At 48.4% G+C, this 14,843-nt stretch overlaps 3 protein-coding genes across 3 annotated transcripts in view; 2 read left to right on the forward strand and 1 right to left on the reverse strand.

Annotated features, from left to right (window-relative positions):
* Positions 1-14,843, forward strand: part of LOC310712893 (zinc finger protein 213-like) — a 356,206-nt gene that overhangs the window by 189,299 nt on the left and 152,064 nt on the right. The window lies entirely within an intron of this gene.
* Positions 657-10,781, forward strand: LOC310712903 (zinc finger protein 213-like). Its single transcript, XM_083516355.1, has 4 exons — positions 657-1,612; positions 2,216-2,297; positions 10,056-10,138; positions 10,467-10,781. The coding sequence occupies exons 1-4, from the start codon at positions 1,199-1,201 to the stop codon at positions 10,629-10,631; spliced, it is 744 nt and encodes a 247-aa protein (XP_083372481.1). The 5' UTR covers positions 657-1,198; the 3' UTR covers positions 10,632-10,781.
* The window catches only part of LOC310711114 (uncharacterized protein), a gene marked incomplete at its 3' end in the record, with an annotated part of 41,461 nt that continues 33,556 nt past the window's right edge, over positions 6,939-14,843 (reverse strand). Inside the window, exon 2 of the mRNA XM_083512585.1 lies at positions 6,939-9,160. Coding sequence (XP_083368711.1) covers positions 6,939-7,943 — 1,005 coding nt within the window. The 5' untranslated portion in view covers positions 7,944-9,160. The remainder of the gene's footprint in view (positions 9,161-14,843) is intronic.

Genomic DNA, 14,843 nt, shown 5'->3' on the forward strand with positions numbered 1-14,843 from the left:
ACATTATTATGAGGGAGAAGGATATTAAGAGGGACATTATTATGAGGGAGAAGGATATTAAGACGGACATGATTGTGAGGGAGAAGGATATTAAGAGGGACATGATTGTGAGGGAGAAGGATATTGAGAGGGACATGATTGTGAGGGAGAAGGATATTAAGAGGGACATTATTATGAGGGAGAAGGATATTAAGAGGAACATTATTATGAGGGAGAAGGATATTAAGAGGGACATAATTGTGAGGGAGAAGGATATTGAGAGGGACATTATTATGAGGGAGAAGGATATTAAGAGGGACATTATTATGAGGGAGAAGGATATTAAGAGGGACATTATTATGAGGGAGAAGTATATTAAGAGGGACATTATTATGAGGGAGAAGGATATTAAGACGGACATGATTGTGAGGGAGAAGGATATTAAGAGGGACATGATTGTGAGGGAGAAGGATATTAAGAGGGACATGATTGTGAGGGAGAAGGATATTAAGAGGGACATTATTATGAGGGAGAAGGATATTAAGAGGGACATTATTATGAGGGAGAAGGATATTAAGAGGGACATTATTGTGAGGGAGAAGGATATTAAGAGGGACATTATTGTGAGGGAGAAGTATATTAAGAGGGAAAACCAGGAAGCTTCTCTTCTCTCTCTATTACTAAATCTCCTTATGTCGGCCATTTCCCCTCCCTAATTCTTTATTTGATGGAAAGTCCAGTTTCCGAGGCGTCTTCCAGGGCAGTTCCACCCAGAGGGCCTTGCCACCGTCCCCTCGGATCCAGAGCAGGAAGTCCCCAAGGGACGGTGGCTGGAGCTGGACATGGGCCCTGCTGCTCACCAAGCCACCCAAGCAGATATGGCTGGGTTGGGGCGAAGCTCTGGACTATGCAGTGGGGTGGGGAGGGACCCCCACTGTTGCCTTGGCTCCAGATTACACTCACTTGTCACTCACAGTTATGACTTCTCCCTCCCCCTTTCCCCCCCAGACAGCTTGGAGTCTGAGCTGTGGTGCAATCCAGCCCTGGTTCCTAGCAAGACTCAGCCACACTTCCTCAGGAAACATTCTTCTCCTCTTCATCTTACAATAGAATTGTGTTTGATTCATACGATTTTCTGCACCTCGCATTAGTACCCACAGAACTTGGCAGAGGACCAAGGGGCTCCTTCCGATTTCTTGGAGACTTTCGGAGAGCCCAGATGGATGAGCAAGACTCAGCTGGCCCTGAAGCAGGAAGAGGCCATGCCATGGAAACGGGGAGCAGTGGGGAATTCTGGGAAAACTCCATGCAGAGGATCCTGGGTGAGGAGGACACCCTTTGCTCAGAGGTGCAGAGCCAGCAGCTCAGGCAGTTCTGCTACCAGGAGGCCAAAGGACCCCGAGAGGTTTGTAGCCAGTTCTACCACCTTTGCCATCAATGGCTGAAGCCAGAAAGACACACGAAAGCTGAGATGCTGGACCTGGTGATCTTGGAGCAGTTCCTGGCTGTCCTTCCTCCGGAGATGGAGAGCTGGGTGAGGGAATGCGGAGCGGAGACCAGTTCCCAGGCGGTGGCCCTGGCTGAAGGTTTCCTCCTGAGTCAGGCAGAGGAGAGGAAGCAGGCAGAGCAGCAGGTGAGAGAGAATTTCCTCTGGATGCTCCCAAGGGGCTCCAAAGAGGAGGGAGAGTATTCCCAAATCATTTCCTAATGGTCCATCCTTTTTTGGAAAGCTTATTATTATTATTATTATTATTATTATTATTAATGACACTCATGTGGCTGGGTGCCTTCCAGCACATATAAAAGCATAAGAAGACATCTGATGTCTTCTAAAAGTTATGCATTTTCTTATCTCCTTCTCACCTGATGGGAGGACATTCCCCAGGGTGGGGGCCACTGTGGAGAAGGTCTTCTGCCTGGTTCCCTGTAACTTCACTTGTCACAGTGAGGGAATCAGCAGAAGACCCTCGGAACTGGACCTCAGTTCATGGAGACGCTCCTTTGGGTATACTGGGCCTTTGAGGCCAACACTTTGAATTGTGCTGGGAAACGTTCTGGGAGCCAGTGAAGATCCTTGAGGACCAATGTTTCATGGTCCTGGCAGCCAACCCCAGACACCAGTCTAGCAGAAGCAGGAAGCAGCTTTCACCTCTGTCCCCCGAAAGCGCTTGCCTCTGCCATTCCTTCTCTAACCCTTCTCCCCATTCTCTGTTTTGAATCCTTGCTGCTCTTTCAGAGGAAGGATCTTTTGGCAGAAAGGGGTCTTGATTCTTCTGAGGCAGAGAAGACTCCGTTGGACACCAGAGTGAGGCCTCTGGGTAAGGAGGAAGGAGTGTTTTCTCCCCCGTTTTGTCACATTCTCTTGGTTTTGAAACTAATCTTGGAGTTCTTTGCATCTTTTGGGGGAAGACACCTGGAGCCCAGAGGGGGGGGGGAGATGTATTTTTGCACAACTATTATATGAAATGGGTACAAATGTCCAAATGTCCTCAGCAGGGGAGACATTTACGATAGTAATTTGATTAGTTTACAATTACACTTCAATAATGGCCTCATTATAACAATGCGAAATTACAATACAATTAGTAATACCAATCTTTAAGATACCAAATTATATAATGTAGGTCCCCCCCCCCAAATGCTAAAACTGATGGCTTGATGATTTTCTTGATTTCTGCATTCCAAAATCTTATTAATTTCAATTACACTACTGTCAAGATAACAATCCTTTATACAACAGCTGCAGTATTAATGACTTCCATTCGTACTGAAACATCAAATAATATTTGTTGTTGTTTAGTCGTGTCCACCTCTTCGTGGCCCCCTGGTCCAGAGCATGCCAGGCACATCTGTCTTCTACTGCCTCCCGCAGTTGGGTCAAACTCATGCTGGTAGCTTCGAGAACACTGTCCCACCATCTCGCCCTCTGTCGTCCCCTTCTCCTTGTGCCCTCCATCTTTCCCAACATCAGGGTCTTTCCCAGGGAGTCTTCTCTTCTCATGAGGTGGCCAAAGTCTTGGAGCCTCATCTTCAGGATCTGTCCTTCCAGTGAGCACTCAGGGCTGATTTCCTTCAGAATGGAGAGGTTTGATCTTCTTGCAGTCCATGGGACTCTCAAGAGTCTCCTCCAGCACCAGAATTCAAAAGCATCCATTCTTCGGCGATCAGCCTTCTTGATGGTCCAGCTCTCACTTCCATGCATCACTACTGGGAAAACCATAGCTTTTACTATAAGGACCTTTGTTGGCAAGGTGATGTCTCTGCTTTTTAAGATGCTATCTAGGTTTGTCATTGCCTTTCTCCCAAGAAGCAGGCGTCTTTTAATTTCGTGACTGCTGTCACCATCTGCAGTGATCATGGAGCCCAAGAAAGTAAAATCTCTCAATAATAATAATAATAATAATAATAATAATAATAATAACAACAACAACAACAACAACAACAACAACAACAACAACAACAACAACAACAATAAATTTTATTTATATCCCACCCTCCCCAGCCGAAGCCGGGCTCAGGGCGGCTAACAACAATCAAATAAACCAACATTCTAAAAACATCTCATTCTAAAAATTAATTAAAATCAAATTGATGGCAACCGTTAAGCAAAATTCTGTGCAGATTGCCAGAGGAGGGAGTCAGGCTGCGCCCTGCCCAAAGGCCTGGTGGAACAGCTCTGTCTTGCAGGCCCTGCGGAAAGATGTCAGGTCCCGCAGGGCCCTAGTCTCTTGTGACAGAGCGTTCCACCAGATCGGAGCCGCAGCCGAGAAAGCCTTGGCACTAGTTGAGGCCAGCCTAACCTCTCTGAGGCCTGGGACCTTGAGGATGTTTTTGCTTGAAGACCGTAGGTTCCTCTGTGGGGCATACCAGGAGAGGCGGTCCCGTAGGTACGAGGGTCCTAGGCCATATAGGGCTTTAAAGGTTAAAACCAGCACCTTAAACCTGATCCTGTACTCCACCAGGAACCAGTGCAGCTGGTATAGTACCGGATGAATGTGATCTCGCAGTGAAGACCCCATAAGGAGTCTCGCCGCGGCATTCTGCACCCGCTGGAGTTTCTGGGTCAGTCTCAAGGGCAGCCCCACGTAGAGCGAGTTACAATAATCCAGTCTGGAGGTGACTGTCGCGTGGATCACAGTGGCTAGGTCAGGGCGAGAGAGGTAAGGAGCCAACTGCTTAGCTTGGCGGAGATGAAAAAATGCCGCCTTTGTTATAGCTGTAATCTGCTCCTCCATAGGGAGGGAGGTATCACAGATTACACCCAAACTCTTAACGGACGGTGCTGGCACTAATTGCACCCCCGCAAGATATGGGAGTTGCCCCCTCAATCCCATATCATCCCATCCTAGCCAGAGGACCTCTGTCTTCGAAGGATTTAACTTCAACCGGCTCCCACGTAACCATCCAGCCACAGCTTCCAAGCATCTGGTCAGTGTGTCTGGGGCCGAGTCAGGATGGCCATCCATCAACAGATAGTTTGGTATCATCAGCATACTGATGGCAACCCAGCCCAAAACTCCGGACAAGCTGGGCGAGGGGCACATAAAGATGTTGAAAAGCATCGGGGAGAGTATTGCACCCTGAAGCACTCCACACACCAAGGAGTGGCACGATGACAATTCCCCCCCCCCCAAGTGCCACCCTCTGTCCCCGAACAGAGAGCAACAAGCGCAGCCATTGAAGGACTGTGCCCTGGATCCCCACGTTGGCAAGGCGGTGCTCCAGGAGTTTGTGATCGACCATGTCGAAGGCTGCTGACAGGTCTAGAAGAATCAGCAGCCCCGACCCGCCTCGATCCAGCTGCCTGCGGAGATCATCTGTTAGGGCGACCAGAGCCCTCTCGGTCCCATGCCCAGCCCGGAAGCCAGACTGGAATGGATCCAGAGCCGATGTTTCATCCAGAAACCCACCAAGCTATTCAGCAACCGCTCTCTCAATCACCTTACCCAGGAATGGAAGATTCGAAACCGGGCGGTAATTGGATAGATCTAAGGGATCTAATGATGTTTTCTTTAAGAGCGGGCGCACCACTCAAGGATTAAGGCTTTCTGGGAGATGATTTATAATGAAATGAAAAGTGTATTTAAATATACCTTTCTGAAGAAACCAGAGGCCTTTCTCCTGGGCATGGTCGGCCAAACGGTGCCAAAGAAGGACAGAACTTTCTTTATGTACGCCACAACAGCAGCAAGAATACTGATTGCAAAGTATTGGAAGACACAAGATTTACCCACTCTGGAAGAATGGCAGATGAAGGTGATGGACTACATGGAATTGGTGGAAATGACTGGCAGAATCCGAGACCAGGGAGAAGAGTCGGTGGAAGAAGATTGGAAGAAATTTAAAGACTATTTACAGAAATATTGTAAAATTAATGAATGTTAGTGTCAGGGAAGAGTTAGAGGTTTCCAGTTTCTCAGAGGGAGAAAGCATTCGCCAAGGGGGGAAGGAGAGCAGTGAATCTAACAGAAGAGAGCAAGAGGAACAACAGGGAGGGACTGGCTGTTCACAGGAAAGACAAGGGTTAACTTCCAGCTCAGATTGGGAGGAGGGGAGATAGAAGCCAGCTCTAGCCAGGAGGGTAGGAAAAAGAGCGGGAAAGCGAAGGGAAGGGCGCTGTCAGGGGTTCAGGGGCAGAGGCACATGGGACGCAGGAGAGGGAGGACCATTGGGCAGAGTCCGAGGACAGCGAGGAGGAGGAGGACTGGGGCCCAAGGGACTCCATGAGCTTTTCCAGCGAATCAGGAGATTCCCAGGAGGGAGCACCTGTAGCCAGGGGGAGAGGAGCCCCAGGGGGGACTCATCAGGGGGGAAAAGCCAACAGGGAATCCCGAAGCAGCAGCTGGAGATCAAAGCCGGCTTCCCCTCCAGAGCGTAGCGAGGGGGGGGGGAAGTTCCAGTGTGTCAGGAGAAGCAGCTGGAACGGAGGGGAGGTCAGAACAAGCCACTCTCCCGGAAGGGGAGGGGAGCAGTGAGAGGAGTGACGTTACCATCAGGAGAAGGGTTGGAAACTGGGCGCGTGCGCCAAGTTCAAATGTGCAAGCGCGCGGGGAAACGGAGAGCCCGGGGAAGGAGCCAGGTCCCAAAGCCCGCAGGAGGGAGGGAGAGCCGTCGGGAGATTCAGCGTCAGAAGAATCTAGGAGGGGCGGAACTCCAGCGGGCAGAAAGACCCTGCGGAAAAGGAAGGACAGGAGGAGGTGGAGTAAAGCCAGCATCTTAAGCTGGTGTAGGGGGGGAAGCGAGTCAGAAGGGACTTCTACGGTCTAAGCTAACAGACGTACGGCTGCGCGCCGCTACTGTGGAACAACTAATGGACTTCAATAAAGACCTTTGTATATGAAGAGAAACTGGCGTTGGTCCTTTGTGAGCTGGGACCTGAGGCAGCCGTGACAGGCGCCTTCGCCATTTTGAGAGTGGCTGGTCATGGAGAAGCAGAGCTCAGAAGGTATCTGAAAGAAGTGACTCTGAGGAAGAATAGTTAAGAACCGTTTATAAGAATGTTTTGTTAATACGCAATAAAAAGCTTTATAAAAGAACAAGAAGCGTTTGTGTGGTGATCTGAAGAGGACAACGACCAGTCCTGACAGTTAGAATGATGTCAGAATGAACTTAAGTAGTTTAAGCAGCAATGTTATAAAGGTGTATGTAAAAATGGACTGTTAACAGGTGAGAATCCAAAGTTATAAAATATTAAGTTAAAGGATTGAGATAAAAACAAAGAGGGAAAGAAATTGCTGAATTAACTAACTGAATTGGAATACAAAAAAGGGAGGTGTGAGGAGGTCCGGGAAGCAAGGAAATGAATGTAACAAGGCACGGAAAGACTGATATATATATATTTTTAAGTGTTTTTTATCATTTCTCTATATCTTGTATTTTTCTTTTACTTTTATTTTTGTATTTTTTTCCTTTCTTTTTATTTATGTAATTCCTTATTTTGAAATCTTAATAAATATCATTTAAAAAAAAAAGAGCGGGCGCACCACTGCCTCCTTCAGTTCCCCTGGGAATATCCCGGTGCCAAGGGACAAATTGATGAAACCCCCCAGGGGGGCCTGCACCTCATCTGGACACGCTCTAATCAGCCAAGACGGGCACGGGTCGAGAGGACAGGTGGTGGGCTTTCTAGCTCGGAGGAGTCTGTCCACATCGGCTGGGGATATCTGGTCAAAGTGGTCCAATACTGGACCTGAGGACAGTCGAGGGGCCTCCAGTTCCTTTATTGTATCCAAATTGGCAGGGAGGTCATGGCGGAGCAACAAGACCTTCTCCGCAAAAAAACTCGCAAATGCCTCACAGCTGTGTGTCAAATTGTTATTTAAATTTGGCTGTCCTTCAAGGGACGTTAAAGACCTAATTATACTAAATAATTGTGCCGGGCGAGAGCTAGCGGATGCAATGGAGGCCGAGAAGTAAGACTTCTTAGTGGCCTTCACTGCCATCTCATAGGTTTTCATAAAAGCCCTATAAGATGTTCTTGAGGCTCCGTCACGGGCACCCCGCCATACTCGCTCTAGCCGTCTGAGGTCCCGCTTCATTTTCCGGAGCTCCTCGGTAAACCAGGGAGCCCGGTTTCTGCGGGGTCGCAGAGGGCGCTTAGGTGCGATCTCATCTATGGCTGCCAGGAGCTGGATATTCCAGCCCTCAACAAGCTCAGTCAATGAGTCGCCAGGGGGAGCAAGGTCCCGCAAGGCTTGACAGAATCTATCAGGGTCCATCAGCCTCTGCAGGTGAGCCCAAATCGGCTCGCCACCTAAGCAGGGTGGGGGTGGAAAGTCAAGCCTGGCTTTCAGAGCATAGTGATCAGACCATGGCACCTTCATCGAAGGAGACATGATCACATCTATACCGATGCCAAAGATCAAATCCAGCGTGTGGCCTGCTTGATGTGTGGAGCCCGAAACAAACTGGGAGAGCCCTAGTGGAAGACACCAGGTCCAGAGCCTGGGAGGAGGGAGTGGCATCAGCGTGGATGTTGAAGTCCCCCAATATCAATAGGTTAGGGAACTCCAAGGCCCAGCCGGCCACTGCCTCCAGCAGGCTTGACAGGGTGGCTGCTGGTGCGCGAGGTGGCCGGTACACCAGCCAGACAGCCAAGCTCACCTCGCAGCCCCACACTAGGCCAACACATTCAATGCCGGGGATCGATGGGGATGGTAGAGCCCTGAAAGAACAATCTTCCCGGATTAATAATGCCACCTTCCCCCCCCCCCCGGCCCACAGCCCGCAACTGGTGGAGAACGGAGAAACCCAGGGGCGCCATCTCTCGTAAGGTAACTGTTTCCCCTTCGCGCACCCAGGTCTCCGTCACACAAGCCGGGTTGACCCCCTGTGAGGTAAAGAAATCTCGCAGGGTGGAGGTTTTGTTGCCTATAGACCTGGCCTTGCACAGCACCAGTGACGGAGGTGAGTAATCCTTGCTCAACCTACCCTCATCCCTCGGGATGGGGCGCAGATTGGAAGGGGTACGAGCATATCCGTATCTCGATCCCCTTCGCCTATAACATCTGTCCCCACCGCCATACCTCCCTCGCCCCTCCACGGTAGCAATCCCAAGCCTCATACTAGCTTCCATTTATGAAATAGAAAAACAAACCAAACCAAAAACAATTATACCTAAACAAAACCAATCCCCACCCCACTCAATATCCAACCCCAAACCAAAATAAAATGGAACAAAATAAAAATACATAAATAAAAACCACTGTTCACGGTGGTACAACCAAGTAAAAAGTAAAAACACCTTTAAAACACTTTAAAATATATAAAAGCATTTTTAACATTTGCTGCAGCAGCACCAGTGTCCTTAAAGCTGTGGCGGAGGTGAGTCTGGGCCCCGCCCCCTAGGCCAGGTGGAATTAGCCTGAGGAGGGAGCGGCCTTCCCCAACACTCACGGTGCAGCAGCAGCAAGTGAGGCACTCCAGCTGTGTCCTTACTCTTCCCGTGTGTGGCAATCTTTCTGTTCGTGATGTTTCTTCCTGTCCTTGTAAAATGTTCTGTCTATCTTTTCCTGGTTGTTGCTGTTCTCCATCATTCCTTGGGCGGAGCTAATATCCCATTGTGGTTTCAGAAATTCTCCATCACTCTGTCATGTGCTTCGTTGTTTGGCAACTTTAACAGCAGCTGCAAAAATCACACCATCCCAATAAATAATCAGTTTTTGCCATTTTTCTTCTCTGCCTGGGAAGGAGAGGGATCCGTCAAACTGCAAATGACTCAGTAATGAACCTTATCAGCTCCTACACAACTTTCAGATTCCTTACATCCCTCTCTCTGGCCTTAGATAAATGCACATTTATCCAATTAAATTAAATTCCAAGTCCTTTTAGCATTAATCAGTTCAGTCTGTATATAATAAAGGATGGGGAAGAGTCAGCTCTAATTTTCCATCGTAAACATTTTGCAAAATAGAGCTTCCCTCCCTTTTTCCTTTTTGTTTTTACACACACAGTTCCATTTGATGTTATATTCCATATCTGTAATCCAGTTTCTTCCCTGCTCACCTGTACATAGATATTTTGAACTAGTATTCAATCGCAGGCTGCCAATTCATTAGTGTAGAAAAGAAAACTTTATATAAAGAAGCCATAGGCTCCCCTCCCCCCACTCACTGTGTTTTGCAGCAAATGAAGTTTATTCCCAAATTCAAACCTTAAAGACCTTGCAGCTGGTTTAATGCCGCAGTTTATGATCTCATCTCTTCCAGCAACGCCTGTACATTAGTCCAAATTGAGCTCTAATTGACAGGAGAACCTCTGCTTCTTAATGGCGGCGAAGGAGGGTTTTCGGCAGGCGAAGGGCTTTTGCACTCAGCGCCTCCATGCCTCCCGTAATCCATACCGGAGCCGGAACCTGGTACCGAGACAAACTGGGAGTGAAGCCCGTTGTCCCCTGTCCCTGGGTGAAACTTGCAAGGAGAATTACCCTCAGTCATCCTTGTTTTTCATTGCCAACGATCTCCAGCTGCCTCCATTAAAGCAGAGCAGAACCGGAAGCTAGTAGGGGAGACTTTGACAAGCCCCATCTGTACTTAGAGATGCACTTACAGTTTCCCACTTACCTTGGTCTCTCCCAGGTGACAGAATGATGCCACCAAGACCTGCTCCTTCATCTTTTCATGGTGGTGGAGGGGAGGCAGCAGCTGTGGACCCAGATCAGGTAGGGGGAAGGAGCCTTGTGGGGAAGGACTGCTTGGATGCAGACTGGCTGGACACAGTTGGATGCAGAGGAATGGTGGGAGGAGCCAGAGAAGAGGGAGCCGACTGGGAGGAGGAGGAGGAGGAGGAGGAGGAGGGGTCTGAAGCTGGAGAGGGAAGAGGGCTCAGGGAGCAGAGGGAGTCTGTGGCAGAGAGCAGCCCAGACTCCGAGGCAGAAGCTGCAGCAGGAGAGAGGGATGAGGAAGGCAGAGAGGGGTCTGGCCGCTGTAGAAAACAACAGAGCCAAGTGAATGTTCTCTAAGAGGACAGCCTTTTCCCTGTTCTGTTAGGGTCCAGTGTGCTTTGAAGATGTGGCTGTCCATTTCACAGACGAGGAGTGGGCGTTGCTGGATCCTGACCAGAGAGCTCTCCATAAGGAAGTCATGGAGGAGAATCGTGGGATCTTGGACTCTCTCGGTAAGGCTCCCTATTGGATCATCCTATCTGTTTTGTAATTCAAGACATCTCTCTATGTGACGAACCTCTGATATTTCGATGGGGCTCAACAGCGCCACCCACAGCACCTGGGATGTTAACACTCCCACAGCAAACCTTGGATGGATGGCTATTGATTGTTTTCCCTGTGAATATTCTTCCTCCAGTTCTGCCGTTTAAAACCATGATCAGGCTGTCTGAACTGCCCAGGCCTTAAATGTAGGATTCAGAGTGATTTGGGATGTTGAAGTAACTTCAGTCAAGTTTCTTGCTTCTGTCTCTCTCTGGTTGACCAAAGAGTCGCTTGGCATTGGAGATGGCACAGATTCCACGACTGAACCAAACAAACTCCATCCCAGAAAAGAGCCAGGCTTTTTGAATCTCAGGCAGTGAACCCTGTAGTAACAATAATGATAATTTTATTATTTTTACCCTGCCCATCTGACTGGGTGGCCCCAGCCACTCTGGACAACTTCCAACAAATAGAAAAACATAATAAAACATCAAACATTAAAAACTTCCCAATACAGAGGTGCCTTCAGAAGTCCTCTAAAAGTTGCATAGTTATTTCCTTGACATCTGATGGGGGGGGGCGTTCCACAGGGTGGGTTCCCCTACCGAGAAGGCCCCCTGCCTTGTCCCCTGTTACTTCTCACAAAATGTAACATTTAAGTACAGTGGTACTTCGGGTTAAGAACTTAATTCGTTCTGGAGGTCTCTTCTTAACCTGAAAATGTTCTTAACCTGAAGCACCACTAGCTCATGGGGCCTCCTGCTGCCGCTGTTAGCGGAGTCTGTAACCTGAAGCGTATGTAATCTGAAGCGTATGTAACCCGAGGTAACACTGTATATCTTAATTTTGGACAGGGAACTTTCCTGCTTTGGCCATCTTTTAAATACCGTATTTTTCACTCCATAGGACGCAGTTTTTCCGTCTTAAAAACTAAGGGGGAAAGTCTGGGCTTCCTATGGAGCGAATGCAGGGGGGGAGGCAGGCAGGAAAAGCCCCCAAGAGCCACACACAAGCTTTGCGCGGCTCTTGAGGGCTTTTCCCCAGGAGGGAGAAGGGACTGACGTGGCCAGTCAGTCCCTTCTCCCTCCTGGGGAAAAGCCTTGCATGCCTCTCCAGCCGCGGGAGGCTGTGCGAGGCTAAAGAAGCCAACTTTTTAAAAATCTCTCTATCACTACCTCTTTTTCTTTTTCCGTCCTTTCTCCACCCCCTTCTTTTCCTCTGGATCAGTGTTTTTATCTAACGTTTTAGTTTGGAGGGGGGGATATTATAAAAAAGGAAACTTTGCAGCTTTTATTTTAGTATACAATAAAAACAGATTAAACAAAACACAAAAGAAGGAAATAGCAAAGAAGAGGAAAAGGGAAAGAGGGGGGATACAAAGCCATTTACCAGAGGTAGATCTTAACCCTTGCCTCAGCTGGGAGCTTCTCTGGGCAGGTATTCCCTCGGCTTAAGTGGGGTGGGGGAAGAGTGGCAGGTAGGGGGGTACCTACCTAGACACTGAGGCCACATGTCTCTCCGATGAAAATTGGGAGTGGGCATTGTGTGAAGTGGCTGTGTTATCTCCTGCCGCAGAATTGTAGGACTGTATAGAGTTGGGAGGGCCACCCGAGGGTCATCTAGCCCAGCCCCCTCACAATGTAGGAATCACAGCTAAAGAACGTCAGGCAGATGGTCACCCAACCGCTGCTTAAAAGCCTCCAGTGGTGGAGACCCCCAACACCTTCCATGGTCATAGAATTGCAGAGTTGGAAGGGAACCCCAGGAGTCATCTAGTCCAGCCCTGGTGGACAGCGGGCACGATCCATCCCATTGCGCAAGGCTAAAGATGCTGCGCAGGGCTTAAGAGGAGGCCAAGGCAGCGAGTGGGATGGATCGCTCTTGCTGCCTTGTCTTCTTCTTTAGCCGCGCTGGAGAGGTTTAGCTCCTGGCTGGAGAGGTTGCGCGGCTATGGATCCCACTTGCTGTCTTGGTTTCTTTGCTCTTTGGGACTGGGGGGGGACCCGGGCTTCCCCCGCAGCCCCGAGAAGCTCTGGGAGAAGCGGACAGGCTGTGCGCATCGTGTCCGTGGCTCTTTGGGGCTGCGGGGTGTGTGTGATAATATTTTCCCCCTTGATTTCCCCCTCTAAAAACTAGGTGCGTCCTGTGGTCCGGTGCGTCCAATAGAGCGAAAAATACGGTAATAATAAAAGCACATTTTATTTATGAAGATAGTATATATCCATATTTAAATTTGAACAAAATGACATTACCAGGTTAAGCTGTACTTTTCAAAACTAGAGAGAGAAAACATATAATATTCAATTTGATTTGTATATGAAACTAGACATTTTGCAGAACAAAAGGAACATTATAACATCTAACTCCCTTCAGTTCTTCGCCTCTCCCAAGCATTAATTAGCATTGTTCCATAATTTGGGGCTGCACTTCTTCCCGAGACTCTAATCCGTTTGCCTCTTAGTTTCAGGTGCTGATGAATTGGAAATGAAGAACAAGGGAGACCACAACGAAATCGACACAGTGGAGGATCCATATCAGGATTCAGACTGTGGAGAGGGCTTCAGTCAGAGCTCCCATTCAACTTCCCATCAAAGAAATCCCCTTAAGAAGAAAACCTATCACTGCTTGGAAAGTGGAAAGAACTTCAATCAGAGGGCCAAGCTCACTTCCCATCGAAGAATTCATACAGGGGAGAAACCCTATCAGTGTGTGGAGTGTGGAAAGAGCTTCACTGATAGCTCTTCTCTCTCTCCCCATCAAAGAAATCATACAGGGGAGAAACCCTTTCAGTGCGTAGAATGTGGAAAGAGCTTCAATCGGAGTGCCCATCTCACTTCCCATCAAAGGATTCATACAGGGGCGATAACCTTTCAGTGCGTGGAATGTGGAAAGAGCTTCAGGACGAGCTTTGAACTGACTTTGCATCAAAGGATTCATACAGGGGAGAAACCTTATCAGTGCTTGGAATGTGGAAAGAGCTTCAGTCAGAGTGCCAAGCTCACTTCCCATCAAAGGATTCATACAGGGGAGAAACCCTTTCAGTGCTTGGAATGTGGAAAGAGCTTTAGTGAGAGTGCCAATCTCACTTCCCATCAAAGGATTCATACAGGGGAGAAACCCTATCAGTGCATGGAATGTGGAAAGAGCTTCAGGAAGAGCTTTGAACTGACTTTGCATCAAAGGATTCATACAGGGGAGAAACCCTATCAGTGTGTGGAATGTGGAAAGAGCTTCAGTCACAGGTACAATCTCACTTCCCATCGTAGAATTCATACAGGGGAGAAACCATATCACTGCTTGGAGTGTGGAAAGAGCTTCTATCAGAGGGCCAAGCTCACTTCCCATCAAAGGATTCATACAGGGGAGAAACCCTATCAGTGCTTGGAATGTGGAAAGAGCTTCAGTCAGAGTGCCAATCTCACTTCCCATCAAAGGATTCATACAGGGGAGAAACCCTTTCAGTGCTTAGAATGTGGAAAGAGCTTCAGTGAGAGTGCCAATCTCACTTCCCATCAAAGGATTCATACAGGGGAGAAACCCTATCAGTGCATGGAATGTGGAAAGAGCTTCAGTCAGAGTGCCAATCTCACTTCCCATCAAAGGATTCATACACGGGAGAAACCCTTTCAGTGCTTGGAATGTGGAAAGAGCTTCAGTCAGAGTGCTAAGCTCACTTCCCATCAAAGGATTCATACAGGGGAGAAACCCTTTCAGTGCTTGGAATGTGGAAAGAGCTTCAGTCAGAGTGCCAATCTCACTTCCCATCAAAGGATTCATACAGGGGAGAAACCCTTTCAGTGCTTGGAATGTGGAAAGAGCTTCAGTCAGAGTGCCAATCTCACTTCCCATCAAAGGATTCATACAGGGGAGAAACCCTTTCAGTGCTTGGAATGTGGAAAGAGCTTCAGTGAGAGTGCCAATCTCACTGCCCATCAAAGGATTCATACAGGGGAGAAACCCTATCAGTGCATGGAATGTGGAAAGAGCTTCAGGACGAGCTTTGAACTGACTTTGCATCAAAGTATTCATACAGGGGAGAAACCCTATCAGTGTGTGGAATGTGGAAAGAGCTTCAGTCACAGGTACAATCTCACTTCCCATCGTAGAATTCATACAGGGGAGAAACCATATCACTGCTTGGAGTGTGGAAAGAGCTTCTATCAGAGGGCCAAGCTCACTTCCCATCAAAGGATTCATACAGGGGAGAAACCCTATCAGT

The sequence above is a fragment of the Podarcis liolepis genome (genome assembly GCF_965112155.1).
Source record: "Podarcis liolepis genome assembly, chromosome: 7".
NCBI lineage: Eukaryota > Metazoa > Chordata > Lepidosauria > Squamata > Lacertidae > Podarcis > Podarcis liolepis.

Coding starts and splice junctions, on each gene's coding strand:
- LOC310712903 (XM_083516355.1), top strand. CDS start 1,199: ATGGATGAGCAAGACTCAGCTGGCCCTGAAGCAGGAAGAGGCCATGCC. Junction 1,613..2,215: donor GGAAGCAGGCAGAGCAGCAG/GTGAGAGAGAAT, acceptor CTGCTCTTTCAG/AGGAAGGATCTTTTGGCAGA. Junction 2,298..10,055: donor CACCAGAGTGAGGCCTCTGG/GTAAGGAGGAAG, acceptor GGTCTCTCCCAG/GTGACAGAATGATGCCACCA.